The sequence below is a fragment of the Aotus nancymaae genome, unplaced genomic scaffold (genome assembly GCF_030222135.1).
Source record: "Aotus nancymaae isolate 86718 unplaced genomic scaffold, 86718_ANA_hifiasm-v0.15.2.pri h1tg000030l, whole genome shotgun sequence".
NCBI classification, from domain to species: Eukaryota; Metazoa; Chordata; class Mammalia; order Primates; family Aotidae; genus Aotus; species Aotus nancymaae.
Genome location: NW_026988443.1, coordinates 5,006,325 through 5,032,226, shown reverse-complemented (window position 1 = coordinate 5,032,226; position 25,902 = coordinate 5,006,325). Strand labels below are relative to the sequence as shown.

The window sequence follows — 25,902 nt, the reverse complement described above, 5'->3', positions numbered from 1 at the left end:
CTTGGCCTCCCAAAGTGCTGAGATTATGGGCGTGAGCCACCACACCCAGCCCTGGACATGTTTTTTTTAATACATACGAAAGGGATTCTGCTGAACATATTTTTTTGGGCTTTTTCTTTCAAATTTTACATATCTGACATGTTTATCAGCTCATATAGCTTTATGTCATTCTTAGGGTTTAGGGACCCATGGAGACCTTGTCGAGAGTGTCTAACAAAATGGACACCTTGAACCCTGGCAGCAGTCTCTTAATAGAAGCACCATGTATTTCTATGTGTGTGTGTAACTAAAAGATGAAATGTAAGGGAAACTGATTTTTGGTGCGGCATTGAACGCCATTAACAACAGCTCCTTCCATGCCTGTCCCACTTCTGATGGCTTTAGGCGTTAGCCACCCGTGTTTTGGAGGCTGTCTGGTTGGAATCATTTTAGTGAACAACATCAATTTTGTCTGACATGAGGTCTAATTGATATTTACAAAGCCGCACATTTGAAAACCTACCCCAGCTGTAACTAGCTAAGTAAGACAATAACTTGGGTCTCAGCTCAGATTGTCTGTGCATTTCATTGTCTTCATCCTGCCTGTCTACTCTCGGGATGCGGACTTGGAAAAGAGAGCACACTTCGGTAGCATTGTTTGGCCAATTGCTCGCGGATGTTCTGTTTCTCAGGGTTCAGAGGAACCCATTCTGTGAGGCTCTGGAGTGGGAGGAAGACCATGGGTGGATAGATGGTCAGGGGGGTAGATTGAGCACCATGTAGAGCAGGACTGTCTGAGCCGTGGCAGTGACCTCCCACCTGGGTGGTTGGGCCACTGTTCCAGCAGATGACAGTCCTGACATTATGGGGGTGGTTACCCTGTGCTGGCACAGCGCCCAGCACTGCACAGGCTTATCCCATTTAATCCTACCAGCAGCCCTATGGCTTAGGTACCACTATTTTCTCTATTTTTGAGGTGGGAAAACAGAAGCCCAGAGGTTAGATCATTTGCTCAAGGTCATATACAGCTAGTAAGAGGCAGAGCTGAGATTTGAAGCCAGGCTCTGCCTGGTGCTAGAACTCAGGTTCTGACCACAAGCCAGCCTGCTTGCTCCACTCACAAGGTGGCTGCCTGCATGTTGTACATGCCTTCCACATGGTGGATTGGGGTCACTGCCCTCCAGTCTGAGTTGCTAGGGTTCTGCCTCACATCCTTGGTACCCCAGTCAACGGTGGTTTCCAAAGCAACCTTGGAGACAGACAACCTTGGATTGAGCCCAAACTCGTTGTGGCTCTCACTGCCTGTGAGACGTCAGGCACCCCTCTGAGCATCTACTGAGGAAGACTAAACCCAGTGATGGCTGCAATGCCCCAGCACAGTGCCTGGCTCAGTGTGCACCCACGTAGTGCCCATGAGAACACCGACGGTGCAGAGAGAACTGGGTGGTTCGCGGTGGCTTCAGCCTGCACATGTGCAGAGCTAGAAAGGCCATTAAATCTGAAAAATACTGTGTATGCACATTTTTGGCTTAAACAAGGTTCCATTTACAAAGTCCATAACCCAGCTTTAGTATTATTACATGCCCCAGACTGGGATTAATTCCAGGACAAGAGCGTTATTATGATGTGTAGTGTTTCTCTCATATTCTCCTAGTGCGTGGCCTCCACCAGCCTGGGCTCATGTGCTGGGGTGTGGGATGGTGGGGACATGCTATCCCTGACTAGCATGATTCTATGGGGTCCCAGCTGGAGTGGGGGAACACTAGTCGTTATCAGCTTCTGATGTCGTCAGCCCATGAGTTGCAGCACGCAAATGTGTTGTCATTGGGAGAGTTGACCTCAGTGTGTCCTGAGGTGTGTCTGTGGGTCAGGTCTCAGCAGGGTCACAAGGACTCACCAGTTTGCTCATCTCTGAGAGCAACCTTATTGGTTTCTTGAGACAGTGCTGAGATTGATTAGTGATGTCTGCCAGGGGCACAGGCATAGGGAAACCATGACTGACCCGGCACTTAACTTGCTATTCCTGTTTTATTCTGATCATTTTACATCTCTGTGAAACCAATAAAGGCCTCTTTGTAGTCTTTACCCCCTCTTCCCTGGCCATGGGTATTATAACAAGGACTCCCAAAAGTGTTCCTTCTTCCTTGCCCTGCGCCCCACCTGATCTATTTGTACAGTCTTCAAACTCACAGGCCCATCTCTGTTCTCTCTTTCAGTTGAAGAGGGGGAGGCCTCAGACTTCTCGCTGGCCTGGGATTCCTCCGTGACAGCAGCAGGTAAATGCCTGGGGGCTGGCGGGAGAGTTGCAGGGGGTCCTGGGGGCTGGCCCAGGAACTCAGAAAGCCACCCAGCTGGTTTTGGAAATGATATTCTTCGTGTCACATTCCTGCCTCCAGTCCAGACTACCCCATGCAACACGATTTTTATATCAGTTCCATATGGTCAATAAAATCTATTACATACGGAGACTAATATTCCCCTATTCTCCCGAGGGCCACGTTTCCTTCTTGTGGGCATGGTTCAGATGGGCGTTGATTTTCCCACTGCACAAGCCTTGAAGCTCCCCGCTATGGGCGTCACTGCACATTCATTCCAATCTAATTGCATAAAAGCCACTTTAATAGGACTTTAAAACTCCAGTCTACATCAGAATTTCTCTTTCCCTCCCTGGAAGGGGCTGCTCTGCACGCTCAGGGCTGGCAGAGCTGAGCTTATGCCTCCAGGGAGAGGTAACAGGGGGAGCTCAGACTCGTGGGGTGTTGGGGGTGATGTGACAGCCAGGACACGGGATCCCCACATAAAGCTCTTCTGTGTACCTCGGTTTCCCAGCTGTGAAAAGAGGTGGATGAGTGAAGATTTTCTACTGTGAAGTTTTATAGCTTGGAGCCTTCTCATGAGGCCTGAAATTAGAACTGGCTTTGGGGTCTCTGGAAGCTCCTGAGTGGGGCTGGGCCCTCTGTTGGCTCTGCATACAGCCCGGCTTCTCTTGGCAGTGGCGCCCCCGGCTCCTTGTCTGGCAGGCGCTGGGATCCCCTTCCTTGTCCTCCTCCCCTGCCCTGGGCCAGGCCTGCCCTGGGATCCTGACCAGCCTTCTCCGGATTCCTGGGGGAACTGGAGCTGCTTCAGTCTTGTAGAATCTTAAGGCCTGAGGAGGCCTATGAGGGAACTATTCAGTCCAAGCTTCTTCTCTTTCAGTTGTAGAAACTGAGGCAGGAAGAGAGATTTGCTCTGGGTCAGTATTTCAAAAATGTGGTTAGGCATCAGGTATATGAACATTTAATGTTTTCCTGGTTACATGTCTAATGTGTGATATTATAGACATTTGTGACTTATGATGATGCTAAATTCATTTAAGTGAAAAACACTGAGTTGACAAAAAAGTGTTAATAGTACAGAATACGGAGATTCAGCGGGAAGCGTGAAGATGGCTCAAAATACTGAAATTTGGGAACGCAGACGAAACCCTCAAACCCAAGCCCGTGGTCCCTGGTTCGGTGTCCTTTCCAGCGGGGGGTTGATGCTGCCTGGAGAGTCCGCAGGGTCCTGGTTGACCCAGGCTTGGGCACTGTTGTGGCTGCAGGTGCCCTGGCCCTTGGTGGCAGGGGTGCGTCCTCCATAGAGAGGAGCCTTGTCTGCAGCCAGCGTGGTGAGTGGTGCTCAAATTCCAGAGAGGAGTGTCCAGGACTAGGACAGGCTTTGGGGTCAGCACTGGGCAGGGTGGGAGGCTGGGGGGAGGGGCTGTGTAGCCAGACCTCTGTGTGTCTCCTTCTGTGTGGGGGGTGTGCTCCCCACGGTTGGAGGAAGCAGCCAGACCTTAAGGCACAGAGAGGCAGTGTTGAGAGACGAGGTGTGCAGGGGCTCAGGTGTCTCAAAGAGGCAATCTTGAGAGATGAGGGGTGCAGGGGCTCAGGCTTGCTACCCACTCTAGAGAGGATCCCACTGTACCCCAAACCCCTGAACTGGGAAAGCCCTCAGCCCAGTGTTTTCTACAGAAGAGGCTCCCTCCCAGCTGCTTTCCTGGTGGGGCCGGAGGTGATGTGGACAGATGGGAATAGCAGTAGCGTGCAAGGAGGGTGCTGGCAGTGGCTGCTGTAGATGGAGAGCCCTGGGCAGGGGGGTGTCAAGCACCCCAGTTGCATCCCTAAGGCAGTGAGGTGTCTTCCAGCTTGCAGAAGGCAAGGGCAGTGTTGATGGTAGGGCCCTGAGGTCTGCAGTTCTGTGATTCCATAGTTGGGTGGCCAGTCTTAGGGCCTCTCTGGGGTGCCTGGAAGTAGTGGGAGCTGTGGGATTTGCCAGTTTCCCACCAAGAGCTGAGCATGCCTGGTGCATGCAGGAGGATGCACACTCCTCATGACTCCCCGGCCACGGCTCACCACGGTGCCAGTCAGTTTTGGATTCTCTGCTCCGTGATGGTGAGAGGGAGGGCAGCGTGTCCCCGGCAGTGGATAATCCACAGCCAGGCCAGGAATTGTGTTTTCTTTGGCCCATTTTTGCTGGTGTGTGTGTGTGTGTGTGTGTTTTATAGTTCATGCATGTGATAAATTTTCCTTCCCAGTTCTATTGGACTTGGGCTATTAAACTCAGCTTGTATTCCCTGAGTGTGGGGCGTGTGAGATGGCTCCAAGCCTGGGTGGCAGGCGGAATTCAGTGTGGGAGGCAGCCCCAGACGTGGGCGATGTCACATTTATTGAGCACTTACTTAGTACGTGCCAGGCACTGAGTGAACACTCTACCTGCAGCATCTCGCTGAGCCATCGTGACATCTGTGAGGTGGGTGCCACTTCCAGCAGCAGCCCTGTAGTTTCTCCGTGGGCCTGGTTTAGGGACGGCCATCTGGTGGATGACAGGGCCAAAGGCCTGGTGAAAGCTGCTTTTGTCTAATACTTTTCATTAAACTGAGAAAATGTCACTTGGCCACATCAGAGAATGGCAGCAGGTGCCAAGGAAGATTATGGGGGAGCAGAACCTCCCAGGCCACCCTTGGCGCTGCTACTGAGAATCCCCATCCTCATTTGACAGATGAGGGAAGGAGCTTGGAGCCGTACAGTAGTGAATCCACGGTCCCCAGCCGGCGAGCTGTGGATCAGGGACTCCACCCTAAGTCCTGCGGAAGCCAGAGCCTGTGGCTTAACCTCTGCACCACCTGGCATCGGAAGGTAGAGCTCTGAGCAGGACCTGAAGACGGGGCATTATGGGGACTTCTGGAAGGTCCCTAGTGGGATAGGCCTGGTGGCTGCAGGGCATAGGTGCGTTCTGCTCACAGGCTCCCCACTGGCCCTGGGCTTGAGGGCATTTTCCCAGGAGGAAGGGAGAGCTGTAAGGCATGGAGCAGCCCCTCTTCTAGGGGTCCCAGTTGTCCCAGCGTGCAAACTTTTCATGCGCCTTCCTCTCTCATGCTTTGCCCAGCCCTGGACGTTTGATGGAGAACTGCAATAAAGAAGCAGAATGTGCACTTTGCTTCTGCACTCACCCTGGTCTCCCCCGGCCACGCTGCCAGTGGGAACCCTGTGGCCCTCCGCCCCCAGGAACAAACAGGACTGCTCCTTCCATGCCCTTGAGCAGAGGCCCTGACAGTGATGGAGAGCCTGGCCTTGCCTGGCAGGGAGAGGAGCGAAATGATCAGCTCATGGCAATATCCTGCAGCCCAGAGGCGGGGGCGTGGGGAGCAGAGTGCGCAGGCCCACTTGTGCCGCTTGCTGGTGAATGGGGCTGCTGAGGGTGGGGCCCAGGAGAAGGAGCACTTCATTTGGAGTCAAGATGTGGGGGGTGCCTTGGAGGTGTGGAGCTGGAGTTGTTAACCTGTTTTGAGCCACAGGTACCTGTGGGCATCGAGTGGAAGTGTGTGGATTCTCTTTCGGAACACACGCAGGGTTTCATGTGTGATTTCAGGGGAGTTTGTGGGTTATTCTTCTCCTGCCAACCCCAGCTTCTCCTGCCTTGCCAGGCCATAGGTGTGAACTCCTTAGAAATGCGAAAGTCCTTTGCAAATGGGAAAGCCTTGCCAGGGTCACAAACTCAAAGCCCACCCGAGGCAGGCTGGTGACCCAGATGGGCTGATATGTGAGGGGCCGTGGTGGACGGTGACAGACCCTGCAAAGAGAATGGCTGGCCTCAGCTCCTGCCTGCCGGGCCATGAATTGCCAGAATTCTGGCTGGCTTCAGAATTGCCAAATCTTAAGAGATTTTAAAAGAAAACCCAGAAAGCTGGATTTTCATAAGAAATCTTCAGATTCTTAAAAAAAAACAAAACCAAACCCAACTTATATCGTTTTTAAAACAGCTTTATTGAGATATAATTCACATATCATATAATTCATCCATTACAAGTCAGCAAAGTTTGGTATATGTAGAGATATGCGTGACCATTATTACTACAGTCAACTTAGAACACTTTCATGACCTTAAAAAGAAACTCTGGACCAGGTGTGGTGGCTCACGCCTGTAATCCTAGCAGTTTGGGAGGCTGAGGCAAGAGGATTGCTTGAGCCTAGGAGTTCGAGACCAGCCTGGGTAACATAGTGAGACCCTGTCTCTACAAAGAATAAAAACAAAATAACTGGGCATGGTGGCATACACCTGTAGTCCCAGCTTCTTGGGAGGCTGAGGCAAGAGGATCACTTGAGCTCAAGAGTTATGAGTTCGAGGTTATGATGAGTTATGATCATGACACTGTACTCCAGCCTGGGTGACAGAGTGATAGCCTGTCTCTAAAATAACTAACTAAATGAAAGAAAATAATAATAATAAAAAAGAAACACTGTATCCTTAGCTGTTACCCCTACCCTTCTACACCTCCCAGTCCCAGGCAACCACTGATCCACTTTCTTTCTTTCTTTCTTTTTTTTTTTGATACGGAGTCTCACTCTGTCGCTCAGGCTGGCGTGCAGTGGTGCAATCTCAATTCACTGCAACCTCCACCTCCTGGGTTTAAGGGATTCTTCTGCCTCAGCCTTCTGAGTAGCTGGGATTACAGGCGCATGCCACCACACCTGACTACTTTTTTTTTTTTTAGTAGAGACAGGGTTTCACCATGGTGGCCAGGCTGGTCTTGAACTCCTGACCTCAAGTGACCCACCTGCCTTAGCCTCTCTAAGTGCTGGGATTACAGGCGTGAGCCACCGCGCCCAGCTGATCCACTTTCTGTCTTTATAGACTTGCTTATTCTGGACATCCTGTCAGTGGAGTCATATAATACGTAATCTCCATTGACTAGCTTTCACTTAGCCTAATATTTTCAAGGTTCATCTATGTTATTATAGGAGGTGTCTGTCCTTCATCCCTTTTGAGGGCTAATATTCTATTGTACGGAAAGACCACATTTTGTTTGGGTATTGTTGATTGACATTTCAGTTGTTTTCATCTTCTGGCTGTTGTGAATAGTGCTGCTGTGAATATCCACGTGCAGGTTTTGTTTTGTTTTTTGAGGTGGAGTTTAGCTATGTTGCCCAGGTTCGATTTGAACTCCTACCTGAAGGGATCCTCCTCCCTCAGCCTCCCATTGTAGCTGGGACAACAGGTGTGTGCCACTGCACCTGGCAACGTACAAGTTTTTGTTTGAACGCTTGTTTTTAGTTATTTTGGGTGTATTTGTAGGTGTGATATTGCTGGGTCAAAGGAGAATTTTATGTTTAACCTTTGGAGGAGCCACCAAACCTTCCCAGGCATTTGACATTCCCACTGCCCATGAGGATTCCACTTTTCCCAGGTCCTTGCCAACACTTGTTATTTTTCTTTTTGTAAATTCTAACCTTCCTAGTAGGTGTTAAGGTATCTCATTCTGGACAACTCATGTTTTAAAAACACACTGTTCAGGCCAAAGAATCTTCTTACACCAGCGGGTTTGGGCCTGACCACCAAATAGAGAAGGAGGTTGCTAAGAGTGGCCTTGCTAAGGTCCTGTTGATTAGGGTAGAGGCTCCAGGCCTCCACTGCCCTTGATCTACCTCCTACCAATGTCTCCAACTCCCTCTCTCCTGCCCATCTCCTGGCACTAATCCTAACCCTAACCCCAACCCCAACCCCCATCTCTCCTGCCCATCCCAGCCTGGTACTAACCTGAACCCTAACCCTATCCCTAACCTTAGCCCCCCCTCTCCCACCCATCCTAGCCTGGTACTAATCCTAACCCCAACCCCCGTCTCTCCCGCCCATCCCAGCCTGGTACTAACCTGAACCCTAACCCTATCCCTAACCTTAGCCACCCCCTCCCGCCCATCCCAGCCTGGTACTAACCCTTACCCTACCTCTAACACTCCCCTTTCTCACCCATCCCAACTTGGTACTAACCCTAACCCTAACCACCCTCTCTCGGGCCCATCCCAGCCTGTTACTAACCCTAAACCTAACCCTCACTCCCCTCTTTCCTGCCCATCCCAGCCTGGAATGGAGAGGCATCTTCCCTTCAGCATTTCCTCCCTCTTCCCACAAGCCCTTTAGAATGAGGTCTCTACGTGGCAGACACCAGAAACATGGTGCATGATCCTGAGGTCTATGATGTGGGGTTTCAGGGAACCAACACGACCATGTGGAAATGCACCTCCTCTTTCCTCCTCACTGAGTTTGATCTGGAAGCTGAAGCTGCTCATCTACTTTTATTTTTAATTTTAATTTTTTTGAGACAAGGCCTTGCTATGTTGCCCAGGTTGGTCTTGAACTCCTGGGCTCAAACAATCCTTATTTCTCAGTCTCCCAAGCAGCTGGGATTCCAGGCATGTACCACCATGCTTAGCTTAAAGGTGGTTATTTTTGTGTAATTGTCTAGGCTTTGGAATCTCCCCCGTCTCCAGGCTGGGTTCTGGGACCGGTTGGACGGAGTCTGCTCCATGGCTTCCTTCCAGCAAGTCAGGTCCGGGAAGAGGCAGTGGGAGGAGGGTCTGGGGTGGGCCAGAGATAGGACACAGTTAGTCTGTTGACACATGCTTCTTGTGAATACCTGAGCAGGTTAGCTACTACGTTTATTTCTGGCATGGTGACAGACACGCTTGTGATGTGAGAGGAGCACTCAGTATCATCAGTTGACTGTGATGGCCCCTCAGCCTGAGACCTTATTGGTGTCGCACTGTGAGTGGCGTTTTAGGCCTTCCTGCCATGGGACAGGTCTTCCTGTCCTGGTTAATGGGAACTATCACTCCCATTTACGAGGTCTCCTTTTCAATGCTTTTGACATACCTGTGAGAAGCCAAGCAGCAGCAGAGCAGGGATTTGAACCCAGGCAGCTCATGCATGAATTTAGTACCTCAACTGTAGATGGTAAACCTGCCGGTGAGAATGCGGGTCTCATGCTTTGTTTCACAGGAGACTCGCTGCAGTCAGCTCTGTGCCCAGGCCACTCCTGGGTCAGATAGAAGAGTCTAACTGAAGCCAGCCCTGGGGATTTGCTGCCAGGTAGGAGAGGAGGTGCATGTTTTGAAGAACTTGCACACATCTTCCATGTTCAAAGCTAGGCCTGGAAAACAGTGTGGGCCAGGCTCTCTGCAGGGACTCATACCACCTCCATCCCCTGTCCCCAGCCCTCCTTCCACATGTGGGTGTTGGGCCTGGGGGCACTTTGCAGGGGAAGGTGGGGATGGGGCTGCAGGCTCTGGGACCTGCTCGGATGGGAGGTAGAGCCGGCATTGGGGTAGCTGGTGTCCTGGGAGCCCTTTGGGAAGAATGCATTGAAGCCCCTGATTTTTCTTTTAGGCTGGTGGGGTGAGGAGAATGGTGAGGGTCCCTACTCCTGATCAAGGTGACAGCTTCATCCCCTGAAGTTCTTTGCCCCCAGGCTTTGGCTGGGGAAATGGACGGAAATGTCCAGAAGCCCCGGCCTTTCACCATGGGGAGGCGAGGCTGCTCTGTGCAGTCCCGCCTGCACTTCTGAAGCACGTGGAGCTGCCTCCCACCCTGCTTGTGCTTTGCTAGAGTGCATATTTATTGTTTCAGCGACTTCACAGAAACTCCACCCACAGCCCTGCGCTTCTGCACGCTTGCTGTTTGCATTTCTTCCAGTCCCCTTTCGAGCTCCGTTCGTCTTTAAGCTTCTAGATGAAGTCCAGGCTGAACTCGCAGTGGGTTCCCTTGTAGTCCCCGTGGGACCTGAGCATCCTGTGATCCTGGGACCCACGTACCTCCCACCTTCGTGACTGTGCTGGAACCGTTGAGTGGATAGGCATGAGTGTTCTCCGCCTCTCCCCTGTTGGTTGTTTGGGCCACTTTAGGTGTTGGCTGTTGTAAATAACGCCCTGATGAACATCTTTGTGTGGGTGGTCTTTTTTTTTCTCCTTTGGAGATTTTCTTAGGGGCTCCCAGGACCTTCTAACTTTTTCTTTCAATCCCTAAATCAAGACCGGAGGGACTGTTCCCCTCTTCTGTGTCCATTGTCCCCCACTGGGTCTCACTTTGAACTCTTCCCCAAGTGACCGTCCTGCATTGGGGTTGTCTGTGGGATGTCCCACCCCCCACCCCATGATTCCCGCCTGGGGCCGTGTCGCTGTGGCCTGTGGTGCAAGCTGCCTGGGCACCCTTTGGCTTTGGACTGGTGTGCTGGTGCCATCCACCTTTTGTGCTTGAGCCCCCAACCCAATCATCTTCTTGATGAGGACCAAGGGACATTTTAAAGGAGCAGAAAAGTCTCACTAAATAGATGTAGAATTTCCCAGCATTTTAAAGACTTATGAAATGCATTTTTATATGGGGCCAGCTGGGGAGTTTCTCATTAGCTCGGCTGGGGAGCCTGTGGGGAGTTGAGCTAAGTGGAGCCAGGCAGGCTGGGTAGGAAGACGCAGTGGCCCGGAGCTCACTGGGGGAGCGTGGCAGGCATGCGCCAGGGGGTCGGCTCCACAGACCCCTGGCCAGTTAGCCCGGGCTGTGCCTTTGTTAGAGCTGCTCCCCCTCCAGCACCGGGGGCCTCAGAAACCATCAGGTGGTGACTCGAGCTGAGAGGTGGCCCCTCCGTTACCATGGTGAGCAGTCCAGAGGATAGGGCATTCTGTGCCATGTGTGCACATGGGTGCACACACTTGTGTGTGTGCTTCTGTGTGAGTGTGCCCAGGTCGCTGCAGCCCTGACTCGGACCCCTGGGGTGGGGGGCTCCAGCACCTCTGTGCTCCGCCTGCTTGTTGGTGCTGCATCCTGGGCTCCCCGGGGCTACCTTGGACCAGTGCTCTGAGGAGGATGTGGCATTTCCTGCAGCTCTGCACCAGCCTTGGGGCCCCCAGTGGGCTCCACTCTAATTGGCTTCCTTGTTGATGTGCCTGCTGTGCACGTGTGTGCAAAGTCCGTGCATACATGTGCATGTGTGTGCTCAGGACTCATGTGCTTGTGCCCAGGGCATGTGGAAGAAAACATGTGTGCAATGGCTCTTCTGACTCCTGTTCTCCTCCCCCTCTACCGTGGCCGATGACTTCACTTCCACGGAGCTGGGCTTGTCTTGCTGATTTCCACCCTCTTGAGATGGACTTGGGGCTTCCCTGATGGCAGGGATGCTGTCATTTGTCTTGTGTTCTTGGCCTGGCTTTGGGACTTTGCAGCACAGTTGTTCAGTTGATTTGGGACTGTCTGCCCCCAGCAAGCCCATGGTCCCACCTCTCCTCTCCTGGTGCTGTTGGGCTTTTCAGGGGGCATCAATAATGAGGGTTGTAAAGACAAAGGGGGCCAGTCCTACTTTCTCCAAAGCTGGGATGCTCCCCGAGGACGGAAAGGCATCTCTGTGGTGTCGGCCCTTCCCCAGGTCCCCAGGGACCCTGCTGGTGGACACTGGAAAGCAATGGTTATTTGGCGACTTGAAGCCTGCCCGTGAACAGTAAGGCGTGTCTGTGGGTTGGGGTGTGTGCAGAGTAGGGGGCTGATGGCATTGCTCCTCATGCATTTGGGGGAGTCGTTGCCCATCCTATTCCCTCCAGTGTGACCCAGGCTTGTGTGTCCTGGGGTGGATTGCACCAGCGCTGCTCAAACTTGAACACGTGTACAAATTTGGTGATCTTGTCAAGACGCCAATTCGAACTCAGCAGGTCTGGGTGGGGCCTGAGACTCTGCATTTCTAACAGGCTCTGGGGTGACGTCGATGCTGCTGGTCCGCAGACTGGGTGTGCCCCCTTGGCATTTTTTGAAGCTCAGCCTAAATAGCATCTCCTCCAGGAAGTTTCCCATGATAGCCCTGCCATAATTTTGTGCCCCCTGAGCCTAAGAGCTCCTGGTTCCGGCCCTCGGTGCTCTCACTGCCTTCTGCTTGCTTCTAATGTTCCTTCTCTTCTTATCCCCAGATCCCTGCCGCTCTGCTCACTCCTAGGGGGCCGTGATCAAGTCTGATTCCCTGTGTCCTCACAGCCCAGCTCTGGCTTGGCAATTGGCAGGTGCTGCCTGGCCAGTGTCTGCCAAGCTGCAGAATCTCACCTCCACTTTTTCATCTGTATTTTTCCCAGGAAGTTCAGGGCCTGAGTTTTGTTCACTTTGTTAAGAGCAAAATCTGGCGTAGAGGTCTAGATACGTATTAGCTGTTCAAACCGGAGTAAGTTACTAAACGTCCCTGTCCTTTCATTTCCTCATTGCAGGTGGGGATAATAGTAGTCCTACTTCATAAGGCCATTGTGAGGACGGCACAAGGGAATCTGCATGGAGTGCTCAGCCCCTAGGGTGCCACCTGGCACCCTGCATCTTTACCTTTGCTATTGATGCCATGTGGAGGAAGTGCCCTTTGGAGCTTGGCTCTGAGCTTGGGTCTGCATGAGTGACAGAGAAGGCTCAGATGGGCCCTTCCCTCTCATCACATCGTCACTGCTCCTGCCTTTCTCCCCACATCTTGACTGGCAGTGTTTGGGCATGGCCGCAGTGCCTGGGGCAATCCGCTTCACCTTCCTGCAGATTTGGGGTGGAACTGAGTCTGTAGGGAACCGTTCTTGTTCACCCTGGCACCCTGGTTAGTGAGGCATGGCTTGTTTCCCAAGTTGGGAAGGCGGTGGGGGCGGGGGTTAGTGGGAGGTAGGCAGGGTCTGCTCTGAAAGGCAAAGGCCTGAGGCTGTCATGAGATTGGGTTTCTTCCCCGGCTGGGGCTGGTAACATGGACTGTGCAGCCCTGGGCCAGTACCCAGTAGGAAATGGCCAAGGTCAGCCTGACCGCACCACCTGGCTGGTCTTGGCTTCCTGGGTGGACACTCTGCAGGGCCCAGCTCCTGGGTTGGGTATGGTCAATGGTGCCCTGCTGTAGACAGTGGGCAGCCCACAGGGGTTAAGCTGCTGTCATGTCAGCTGATATTTCCTTAAAATCCTTGAGTATGTAGGTAGGTGTGTGGACGTGTGCACACATGCACACACGCGTGCACACACACACGCACACACACAGATTAGGCTGAACCTGGCTATCTGATGCCTGTCTGGTTCAAAAAATTATTATTTTGCCTTCACTGATAATTTTTTCCCCTTTGTCATGGCTGATTGCTTTAACTGATGGCTGCTGGCCATGTGGTAATAGTTAACACATCAGACCCAGGCTTAATCTGGTGAATATGACACATTTTACTTACACTATTCTACTTATCAAGGCTAAATGCCTTGCAAACCTGGCAAGCTTGTGGAGGCAGGGACAGTGCTTGTTTTGCTTACTGTTGTATCCTCAGCAATTAACACTGTCTCAGCAATAACAATTAAAAAATAATAAACATCTAGTGAGCATCCACTCAGTGCCAGGCAGGGGGCTGTGGCATGCATTATCTCATTTAAGCCTTGTTAACCACAGTATTAGCATTCCCATCTCACAGATGAACAACTGAGGCCCACAGAGATAAGGAGACTGGTCCAGTCTGCACAGCTAGTTGGGGTTCTGTCTGAGTCTAGGGCACGCTTTCTGTCATTGCTGATTCACAGTGCCTGGGACTCAGTGGAGACCCACTGCATCTTTGTGGAATGAGGGGCACTAGAATGTGCTGTGAGCCCTACTGTCATTGCAGCGACACACCACTAGTGAGAAGCCACCCGGGTCAGTGTGAGAACGAGTGATTGCTGATGGGCATAAAACAGTGAGTGCTCTTCAGTGGTGACGTGTAAAGTCACAGTCATTGCATGTGCATGCAAGTCCACACAGAACACACACACGACATGCACACAAACACAAGCACACATGCACACACATTCATACATATATATGCTCATAGACTCAGTGCAAATGTACTCCACACAACGCATGTGGACACTCACACACATGTGGGTACAGATTTGCATATAATGCGCATGTACCCTCATGCACATGTATACACACTCACACACATGTGCATGCACATTGGCGTATGCATACTCCACACAATACACACATTCACACCTATGGGCTTTCACGTGTGTTTCTCCATACTATGCACACAGTCAAATGCATGTGTATACATAATGCACACCCACACAGATGCCTGTGGACACAGGTGTGCACACAGATGCACACATAGATGCACACCTATACATGCATACAGGAGTGTGTTCATACTGCCAACATACATATAGTGTGCATATGCACACACTTACAAATGCATGCACGTGCAGACACACACACACGCACCATTCACTCATCCACACCCAGGCATGCAAATGAGCAGAAAAAGCCTATTCCTGGGCTGTCTCCCTCGAAGGATCAGAACAGTGCCCAGGCGGGTGTTCAGGATGTCCAGATTGTCTCCTTGCTCTCTGTTTTCTTTCTTCCATTTCTTTGTCGTACCCTCAGGGCCCTGGACATTCTTTCCATCCAAAGATTTGCACCCCTGCTGTTGGACCCAGTACTGGGCTGACCCGGGTATGGCCCTAGACCCCAGCCTCGGTCTGTCTGTCTGTTCGCCTGCCTGGCCTGCTGTGGCCCGCATGGGCTGCCCCCGCAACCCCCAACTTGCATGTGACTTCACTTTCCACCCGGCACCTGCTACTTTAAGAGCCCAGGGGCCTGGCAGGCCTGTCCCCAGGGTTGGGGCTGGGGAGGCTGGACAGCTGCAGGTTGGGGGAAGCTTTGTGAGCTCCCAGCGGCCTCCTGGAGCTCGGGTAGCCCTGGGGAAACTGAAACAAAGGCCGACAATGGCCTCCTTCCCTCCCCGGGTGGCCTCGGAGCAAGGCCTGCCTGGGCGGCCTCTGGGGGCCCCTGTTATTTCCTGTGCTGGCTGTGGGGCTTCTGGCCAGCTTGGAACGGGGCAGGAAGCTGAGCAGGGCATCACCTCCCCACCCGCTGGGCTGGCCCTCGCAGGCCAGAGTAGCCGCTCCTGGGAGTCGGGGGTCGGCTCTGCGTTCCTGCTCCGTGACTGCCGCTCCAGCCCCGCTTGGCCTGGTCTGCCCTGCTCGGGTCTAGCCAGGCCTCCCAGGAGGGAACCTCAGCCTTCTGCCCCTACTGCCCTCTCCCAGCTGCCGATTCCACGTGCTCCCACCATCTTCACTGAGTCCATCCATGCTGCCATCGAGCTCCTGCGTCTCCTCTCCTTAAATGGCCCCAGCCTCTGTGACCAGAGCCCTTGCCCCATAGAGCCGAGGACAGGGCCAGGCAGGGAGCATTTCATAGCTTATTAATGAATTCTTTTGGGATTATGCTAGAGGTAAGTGTAGGTTTGGTATCAGCGTTAGGATTACACCGAAGGTTAAGGTTAGCGTTAGGTTTACCAAACCCTGCAGACCCAAAAGACACGGGAGTTGAAGGCATGGGTTTTCAGGCAGGCAGGCCTTTGTTTCGATCCTGATGCATCACAGTATCAGGCATCCGTGCCATTCTAGGCCACAAGGGCACAGTTGGTGCCTTCAGCACTCACGTTCTAGAGTGAGGAGGCAGCATGGGCCGGTGAACACACACAGTGCCACTTAAGAGTGAATTCGCTGCGAGAATGGCCTGGACTCAGTGACTGCACCTTCCCAGGGCTCAGTTTCCTGATCTGTAGAATGGGGATAACAAAGCCCCTACCTTGTGGCACCATTACAAGGACAGGTGAGAGAGTAGATGGCATGTGTCTGGCATGGTGCCTGGCACACAGCATACCTCCAATATACACTAACTAACTGTGATGATTATTAATGCAAGGCTGTGGAGGTGGCCCGTGCATCACTGGGCAGCTCAAATAATAAATGAAGAGACTAATTATGTCAAAACCTAAGGGAAGGGTCAGGATGCCTTTGAGCCTCCTGGCAGCCAAGGCCCAAAGAGAAATAGAATCAAAGCTGCTTCCGTCTGATGTAAGAGCTTGGGACAGACCAGTGTTTCCCCCTGGCCTGGAATGCTGAGGAATTTATTATGTGGTTCCTCATTAATCAATGGACAAACAGCAGGCACCATCTCAGTAACAATTTGGCACACGATCCAGAAACATCTTTCTTAGAGTTCTTTCTTCAATTGACCCTGGAAAAATGTTCCGTGTCTCAGGGCACTGCACAGCCCTGGAGATCCACGCAGTGCAGCCTGGAGGGAGCTGGACAGAGGCGGTGCTGCCTTCACTGGGCTGCGTCTGGGGACTGGCTGGGCAGCTGCTCGGGTAACTTTCCTAAGTGCCTGGTTAAGTGCAATTAAATGGGTTTCTTTAAGGAGTATCTCCAAGGGCCCTCGACATGCCTGTGGATGCTTTGAGTCGTAGGGAGGGTTCTGCAAACTCTTGGGCTCAGAAACTGTCCTTTCTTTGGGGACCACCTATCTGTAGCCCTGGAGTCTTGGAACACGGTTTGGGAAGCTTTGTTCATGTGCTTCTGCTTTGAGCTGAACAGTGCAGGGTTCACCCCACTCATGGCGTCCCCTCCTCTCCCGGCCTAGATTGTCATTTATGCTGACAGGCCTGGGGGGGGCTTCATCTGGCAGCGCCCACCCATTGCTTACTTCTTACTGGATGATGGCATTTACTCATCTTATCTGAATCGAATCCAGCTTCCAAGAGGGGTGCAATTAGGGAAACTGAGGCTTAGCATGCTTAGAGGGCTCAGGGCTGTGGCTCCTAATTCAGAGTCTTTCCACTGCTCCACATTCCATGGACACACACACCCAAATGCACACGCACACTCACACACACGCACACACCTAAATGCACTCAGGATCACCCACTTTTTGCTTCACGTGTGTACGGATGTTGTTCTGTGTTTGAGATCCAAAGTCTGGCTGGAGGCCTCCACTCCCTCTCCTGCCCTCCTCTCCCTCCTCGTGGACAGGACTGGGAGCCCGCCCCCATTAGGCCTGCCAGCGGCCACCTACCCCGTGTCTGGCAGGCGCCCTGTGGAGTTTCCATGGTGAGTTGTCCTCCGGGGGCCCTGGGTGGGACTTTCCATCTGGGTGGAAACCTGACCCGCTGGCCCAGGGCTGGAAGGGGAGGAAATGCCTTCTCCAAACGTGGAGAGAGGCAGTAAAGAGAGGTGGCCAGCCTGGGATTCCAGCCACAGTCCTGGACTCCTGCAAAGCCACAGAGCCTGAGGACCCCAGGGGGCCTGGGGCAGAGCTGCGTAGGACTCACCCGCCAGGGACAGCCACAGCTCAGATAGGGCCACAGCTGCACAGTGCGGCTTCACTTTGGGAGTGCCCCGGTGGTTGTGCCCATGAACTTGTGCGCATCTGTGCTGGTGTTCCCCGCACGCTCCTGCAGAGACTTGGGGCCAGCCAGTTGGTAAGTGGCTGGACCAGGATTTGAACTCAGCTCACTGTCCTCAAGGCTCATGTGCTCTTTCCTCTGCCTCCTTGCCTCCCTCAAGCAGGCGTTTCCATAGGCAATGCCTCACTGAACCCTTGCAGGCACACTTTGACCATTGGTATTATCATTCTTGTTTTTGCATGTGGAAATTGAGGCCCAGAGAGGCTAGGGATTTTGCCCAGTGTCACACAGCAAGTTTGTGGCAGAGCTGCACTATAGCACAGATTCCACTCGCCAAACGTATAGGTCATTGTCATTTAACTTCTTCCAACTTAGCCACATTTGCCAGAAAATGAAGACAATAACAATGTAAAGAGATGTGGCAATTGCAGTTACCAGGAGCTGGCTTACTCAGGGAATCTGCCATCTGGTTAGGTGCGTGCTGTGTCCCCACCCAAATCTCTTGAATTGTAATCCTCCAAATCCCCACGTGTCGGGTGGAACAGGTGGATATAATATAACCATGGGAGTCACCCAGGCTGGAGGGCAGTGGCACCATCTTGGATCTCTGCGACCTCCGCTTCCTGGGCTCAAGCGATTTTCCTGTCTCAGCCTCCCGAATAGCTGGGATTACAGGTGCCCGCCACCATGCCCAACTAAGTTTTGTATTTTTAGTAGAGACAGGATTTCCTCATGTTGGCAGGCTGGTCTCGAACTCCCGACCTCTGGTGATCCACCAGCCTTGGCCTCCCAAAGTGCTGGGATTACAGGCGTGACACACCGCGCCTCGCCAATCTAACGGTTTTATAAGGGGCTTTCCCACTTTGCTCAGCACTCACTCCACCTTGCCGCCCTGTGAAGAAGGTGCCTGCTTCTCCTTTGCCTTCTGCCATGATTGTAAGTTTCCTGAGGTCTCCCCAGTGATGTGGACTGTTAGTCAATGAAACCTCTTTCCTTTATAAACTACCCGGTCTCAAATATTTCTCCATAGCACTGTGAGAATGGAATAATACAAGCTGTGATGTGGGTGAGAATCTTCTGTTCCCTCGGGTGTTGGTCTCTGTGGCCCCTGATGGGGCAGGTGGATGTGACTCTGGGATTTTAAGATGTATTTTCATCCCACATGCTTGATGTATGGACCAAGCCCTTCTTCATGGATGTATCTCAAGCCACAGTGGTTGCATCTTAGGGGAGAGGAAAGAGTTTTGGGGAATAACTTTGACTCTAAGACACATTTGCCTCAAAGACTAACTTTAGAACCTGGCACTTCCTTGTCCCCTGAAGCTGGGACCCCCCCAGGACAACAGGGGTGAGGCTGTGTCTGACCCACAGGTTCACAAAGGGTGCTTGGACCTGCGTGCCAGGGCAGGTGTGATGGCCAGTTTTGTGCCTGGGCTAAGGGCTGCCCAGACAGCTGGTGAAACATGATTTCAGGGTGTGTCTGTGCAGGTGTTTCTGGAAGACATGAGCATTGTGATGGCTGGACTGAATAAAGCAGATGGCCCTCACCAGTGCAGGCTGGTGTCATACAGTCCGCTGATGGTCAGGATAGAACGAAAAGGCAAAAGAAGGGTGAATTTGCCCTCTCTGTTTGAGCCGGGCCATCCATCTTCTCCTGCCCTTGGACGTCAGCACTGCTGTTTCTCAGGCCTTCAGCCTAAGGCTGGGGCTGACAACACTGGCCCCCCTGCTTCTCAGGCCTTGGGGCTTAGACTTGAGCCACAGCGTCAGGTTTCCTGGGCTTCCAGCTTGCAGACGACAGAGAACGGGACGTCTCAGCCTCTGTAACTGTGTGATCCAGGCCCTCATAACACATCTCTTTTGGTATATCCATATCTGGATCCTCTTGGTTCTAGTTCTTGGGAGAACCCTGGCTAACACAGCAAGGGTATGTAGGAGCTGAATTTTCTCTGTATTAGTCCATTTTCATACTGCTATGAAGAAGTACCCAAGACTGTATAATTTGTAAAGAAAAAGAGGCTTAATGGCCTCACAGTTCCACATGGCTGGGGAGGCCTCACAATCATGGTGAAAAGCAAAGGAGGAGCAAAGGCACGTCTTACATGGTGGCAGGCAAGAAAGAATGAGAGTCAGGCAAAGGGGGACACCCCTTATAAAATCATCAAATCTCATGAGACTTATTCACTACCACAAGAACAGTATGGGGGAAACCGCCCCCGTGAGTCTATTTTCTCCCACAGGGTCCCTCCCACAACACATGGGCATTATGGGAGCTACAATTCAAGATGAGGCTGTACTCGGTGTCTCACGCCTGTAATCCCAGCACTTTGAGAGGCCGAGGTGGGAGGATCACTTGAGGTCAGGAGTTCAAGACCAACCTGGCTACCATGGTGAAACCCTGTCTCTACTAAAAATACAAAAATTAGCCGGGTGGGGTGGTGCATGACTGTAATCCCAGCTGCTCTCACGAGGCTGAGGCAGGAGAATCACTCAAACCTGGGAGGTGGAGGTTGCAGTGAGCCATTGCGCTTCAGCCTGGGCAACAGAACAAGAGAACGAAGTTCCCTCTCAAAAAAAAAAAAAAAATTCAAGATGAGATTTTGGTGGGGCACAGGATACAGCCAGATGCTGTCAGTCTCCATTGGGGGTGCTATTAGTCCTACTCCTGAACAACACCTCTCAGCCCAGTTCCTCGGGCTTGACCTGGAGGTGCCTTGGGCCTTGGCAGAGGGGAAGATTGGCCTCTCTGCTCCTCCATCCCCTGGTCTCATGGCCCCTCCAGCTGTCCAGCACCCCTCCAAGCTCTGGTGCGAGGGAGGGAAGGTGGAGACCCTGGAAGCCTTGGCCTCCAGCTGCTGTGGAGAGGCCTGTTGACCTCACACTCACGGCACGATGGCCTTGAGGGCTCAGGTCAAGGTCTGGATGGTAGCTTGGCTGGCCAGATGGTGGGGGAGCTTGGAGCATGGTAAACAGCAGGAGCCCTAGATGAGGAGTTGAGAGCCCCACTGGGGCCAGTGCTGCGGCTGGCTGGATTCAGAGGCCACCAGCAACCTGGGGAAGTCTTCGTGCCCTGGGCCAGGTGGAAGCAATGGAGGTTTCACTGGGGCAGCTGGCTGGGAGAGCCACGTTGGTGGGCGATGTCACAGGGCCCGGAGACGGTCTCTTGTAGGCCCCCACTTCGTCCTCCCTCTGCATCCCGGCCCCTGTGCCTTGTGCAGGCCCTCCCAGAGCGCCCTGTCTCCCGCTTCCCACCTACTCCAGAGCGGAAGTCTTCTGAGGCCCAGCTGCCGTCCCTGCCCTCCACAAAGCCTTTGCACATGTGTCTCCTGGGGGGCCTGTCCTTTCCATGATCTCCCATCCTGCCCTTCAGAGCCTGTGACAACCACATGCTGGCTTGTCCCTTTTCTTCAGCCGTTCATCAGCTTCATCTCCCTCCCATCATGGACCAGGTTCTCTTCCACTCCCCACCCCCAGCTGACCCCGGTAATCCAGCACCAGGCTCACACCATGTTTTTACTCATGGATGGACAGTTTCTCAGGACTTCTAGCACTAGGAAGTTCTACTTAATGTCTAACTGCCTTCTCCATTGCTGCTGGCTGAGCCTCAGTGCTGTTGGCAAGACCTCTCCTTGAAGGGCTGTGATGGCTGAGAGCCTGTACCACTGGTAAGAGCCATGAGGGCCTACTCATTCCTTCCTTCCTTCCTTTGTTCATTTGTTCATTCATTCATTCTTGTATGCATTCTTTCAGTCACAGATGTTATTGAGCACCTACTGTGTGCTGGCGGACATCCAGGAACAGAACTGACAGTCTCTGCTGTGCTCAGAGCTCACAGTCTTGTGGGGAGATGGCACTAGAAAAGTGAAAAATGAATCAATGAATGAAAATGTGCCACATGTTTTCACTGGGGTGGCCGGCGGGGTGGCCAGGTAGAGTGGTGGGAGGTGAGGATGGGAGGCCTCTGTGCCGAGGCGGGGGCACAGAGTATGAAAATGGACTAATACAGAGAAAATTCAGCTCCTACATACCCTTGCTGTGTTAGCCAGGGTTCTCCCAAGAACTAGAACCAAGAGGATCCAGATATGGATATACCAAAAGAGATGTGTTATGAGGGCCTGGATCACACAGTTACAGAGGCTGAGACGTCCCGTTCTCTGTCGTCTGCAAGCTGGAAGCCCAGGAAACCTGACGCTGTGGCTCAAGTCTAAGCCCCAAGGCCTGAGAAGCAGGGGGGCCAGTGTTGTCAGCCCCAGCCTTAGGCTGAAGGCCTGAGAAACAGCAGTGCTGGGAGATGAGAGGGGAGGGGAAAGACGAGCAGAGGGACGGAGGTGAGGCCGGGAGATGAGGGGAGAGGGGAAAGATGAGCAGAGGGGACGGAGGTGAGGCTGGGAGTTGAGAGGGGAGGGGAAAGACGAGCAGAGGGGAAGGAGGTGAGGCCGGGAGATGAGAGGGGAGAGGGGAAAGACGAGCAGAGGGGAAGGAGGTGAGGCCGGGAGATGAGAGGGGAGAGGAAAGATGAGCAGAGGGGACAGAGATGAGGTCGGGAGATGAGAGGGGAGAGGGGAAAGACAAGCAGAGGGGAAGGAGGTGAGGCAAGGAGATGAGAGGGGAGGGGAAAGATGAGCAGAGGGGAAGGAGGTGAGGCCAGGAGATGAGAGGGGAGAGGGGAAAGATGAGCAGAGGGGAAGGAGGTGAGGCTGGGAGATGAGAGGGGAGAGGGGAGAGGGGAAAGACGAGCAGAGGGGACGCAGGTGAGGTCGGGAGGTTGTCTAGAGAAGCAGGCAGAGATGTCTCATTTCAGATCTGGAGCCATAGTGGGTGCCGTGGCTTTTCTTCTGAGTTGATGGGGAGCCAGGGAGGGCTTTGCTCAAGGCAGTGGTGTGATCAGGTTTTTCCATGGAAGGGATTCCTCTAGCTGTGTGTCAGGGCTGACCAAGGACTCATCCAGGTGTGAGCTGTTGGGACTGGGAGCAAGGTCAGGAGGTGAGCAGAGGTCAGATTCCGAGTTTCTTCTTCTTTTTCTTTTCCTGTTTTTCCCCTTTCCTCTTTCCTTTCTACTTTCTTTTACCTCCTTCCCTCCCTCCCCCCTCCCTCTTTCTTCTTCTTCTTTTTTTTTTATTTCATTTTTTATTTTTTTATTTTTTTATTTTTTTTTATTATTTTTTTTGAGACGGAGTTTCGCTCTTGTTACCCAGGCTGGAGTGCAATGGCGCGATCTCGGCTCACTGCAACCTCCGTCTCCTGGGTTCAGGCAATTCTCCTGCCTCAGCCTCCTGTTTTTTTTTTTTTTTTTTTTAAACAGAATTTCGTTCTGTTGCCCAGGGTGGAGTGCGTTGGCACGATCTCGGCTCACTGCAACCTCGGCCTCTTGGGTTCAAGTGATTCTTCTGCCTCAGCTTCCTGAGTAGCTGGGATTACAGGTGCCTACCACCACGCCTGGCTAATATTTGTATTTTTAGTACAGACAGGGCTTCACCATGTTGGCCAGGCAGGTCTTGAACTCCTGACCTCAGGTGATCTGCCTGTCTCAGCCTCCCAAAGTGCTGGGATTACAGGCATGAGCCCAAGTTTCCTTTTGGAGGTAGGTTGAACAGGGTTTGTCTCTGGACTGGATGTTGGGCATGAGAAAAGGACAGGAGCTGAGGAAGCTGCAAGGTTTTTGGCCTGGGCAGCTGGTGGCTGGGGCTGTGCTCACTGAGGTTCAGGGCACTGGGAGAAGGCGTCGGGATGTAGGGCAGCTCAGGGTGGATGCTGTGGCTCAAGAGTGTAGCTTGTCCATGATAAGCTTGAGACACCCGTGAGATACTGAGGTGGCACTTGAACCTGTGGTCTGGCAGTCGGGGGAGGAGGGGACTGGGATGTGTTTTGGGTACCATCAGTGTGTGGCTGGGACAGAGGTGCCCACTGCGGGGTAAGCACAGACTGAGAACAGAGGAGCCAAGGTCTAGGGCCACGTTGACATTGCAGGTCGGGGCGTCGGCATTGAAGGATGGATGAGGAGGAGAGACTGAGGAGGCGGAGAAGGGTGTCAGGGAGGTAGGAGAAAACCGGGAGCGGGCGGGTTCTGACCCAATGAAGAAAATCTTTCAGGAAGGACAGAGTCATGGGGCAGGTCCAGTGCTTTCCAAAGCAGGGGGTGGCGTGGGAGTGCATGTGCTGTGACCTGATGGCACCGGCTCTCTGTTTAGATGTGGCTGGGTTGCAGGCGATGTGTGGAAGGGAAGCCCAGCCTAGCGGCTCTCACGCTTGGCGGGAGCCCGATCTGCTAAAACAGCCTTTGCTAGAAACCATTCTGGGCTGAGAAGAGATGGGGTTCAGGGGTTAATGAAATGAACTCTTGTCTGCAGACTGGCCCATCTGGGGGTGTCTGCGCCGTGCCCCCGTTCCTGGCTCCCACGCAGGGACATAGCCACGGCTGGAGCAGAGGTGGTGTCTGGGAGCCGCAGACTGTCCGCGGCGGAGTCCAGCTGTGCGCGAGCCCTCAGCGCTGAAATTGCCAGCCTCGTGCAGCCCAGAGCCAGCCTGCGGAAGTGGGCCAGCCGCACCTCCGTACAGGATTAGAGGGATGTGTAATGGATTAAAGATCAAAAATGTTAATTAAGAAATGGTCTTTTCTAATAAGATGCCTTCAAGGGCACAGGCCTGAAAAGGAGGGGATTTCTCATTTTGGCAACACGGTTTCTGTTGTAATGAAATTGGTTCACAGACAGTGGGGAGGACCCGACGTAAGCCTCATTTTAAAGACATCTCCATCCAAATTAATTAGCAATAAAATATGAAGGGCCGCACGTCAGGCTGGCAGGCAGACAGTGTGTGTTGGCCTGGCTGGAAGGATGCGTGGACCTCAGAGGATTCCTTCTGTGTCCTGGTACCTGCTGGGATGTTGTCCCCGATGCTATGTTCAAGGGCATGTTCCTGGGGGGCCTGGTGGGGTCTGACTCTCCCTGGGATTAAAGGATGAGGCCTGGCTGGAGGCCTCCCTCAGTGAGAACTTGCTGTGTGACTTCTGACTGTGCATGCCCCTCTCTGATCATTCCACTAGTTCCCTTTTTTAATCAGTTGTGGATGACAGTGAATGACGTCTAATTAGATGTCAGTGACAATGAACAGCACTCCCTGGGCTGTTGGATCAAATAGGTTCCTGGATCTCAGTGCTGTGAAATCTCAGAATGGTTCATATGAATCAGTGTGATGATGGCTAAGGGGTAGTTTGGTCTTTTTGTACCTGATGCAGCCTCAAGTCTGGGAACAAAGATGTAGGTGCCTTGGCCCATTTTGAGTTCTGCCTTCCCTGGCCTTCCCTGGTCTCCAGACTATGAAGTCCCCAATGTTGTTTGAACGGCTCAGAAGACCATCATAGTCTAATGGTTAAGAGTTGGGTTCTAGGGCCAGGCATGGTGGCCTGTAATCCCTGGACTTCGGGAGGCTGATGCAGGAGGATGGCTTGAGGCCAGCTGTTTGAGACCAGCCTGGGCAGCATAGTGAGACCTCATCTCTACAAAAAAATCAAAAAAATTATCTGGGCAAGAGTGGCACACACCTGTGGTCCCAGACACTCAAGAGGCTGAGGTGGGAGCCCAGGAGTTCAAGACTGCATTGAGTGAGCTGTGTTCACACCACTGCACTACAGCTTGGGTGACAGTGAAACCCTGCTCTAAAAAAAAAAAGAATTGGGTTCTGGGGTTCTGGAGTCTGCCAGGTCATAAGTTTGCATCCCAGAACCTCCTACTTGGGACTTTAACTGTAGTACTTGACTTGTGAGCCTCAGTTTCCTCATCTGTAAAATAGGACCAGAGGTCTCAGTTCATAGCACTGCTGGGAAGTGAGAAAGGAGATACTGCTGTGATGAGCCTGGCCTCTGAGGAGCCGAGCTTGGTCTGCAGTGCTGGGGCTGTTGCTTTTATTGCCGAGAAGCAGGGAATCTGCCCGTTGGTTTCAGACGGGGCCTCCGTTGGAGGCTGGCAGCCTCCCCACAGCTCAAGCTCAGGCTCAGGCCTGAGTTTCCTGGGCCTTCCAGGGTCTGCAACTTTGTTTTATAAGAAGCCAAAGGACTGGGAGTCCCCCAGAGCCTCGGGTTGTTCTGAAGGTCACAGGCGTGTTGAAAGCGTGGGGGAGGATGTCTGAAGGAGGGTCTCTCACTGCTGTGGCACCGGGTCTCCCTCAAGCTGATGGAAGCATGAACGTTTTCTTGCCCACCACAAACCTTGCTTTCCTGGGAGTGATGTTGGGAGCGCCTATGAGAAGGGAGATGAGCCTTCCTGTCACTTCTTGGGCAGGAGATTCCTCACCCTCTGTGCCTGGCTCCTCCTTCAGGCTTGCTAGGGCTGCAAACCTTTGCTTAAAAAATATGAAACTACCTTGTCTTATTTGATGATATTTCCCTTGAATTGCATTTGGTCCTATGTTAATATCCTGACTTCTGCTTTAAATTTTCTTG

The 25,902-nt window shown here is 52.7% G+C and overlaps 1 protein-coding gene across 2 annotated transcripts in view; it reads left to right on the top strand.

Annotated features, from left to right (window-relative positions):
* Nucleotides 1–25,902, top strand: part of ZNF423 (zinc finger protein 423) — a 359,963-nt gene that overhangs the window by 63,046 nt on the left and 271,015 nt on the right. For both annotated transcript variants that reach the window (XM_064383040.1, XM_064383041.1), the window contains exon 2: nucleotides 2,196–2,255. In XM_064383040.1, coding sequence (XP_064239110.1) covers nucleotides 2,196–2,255 — 60 coding nt within the window. The remainder of the gene's footprint in view (nucleotides 1–2,195; nucleotides 2,256–25,902) is intronic.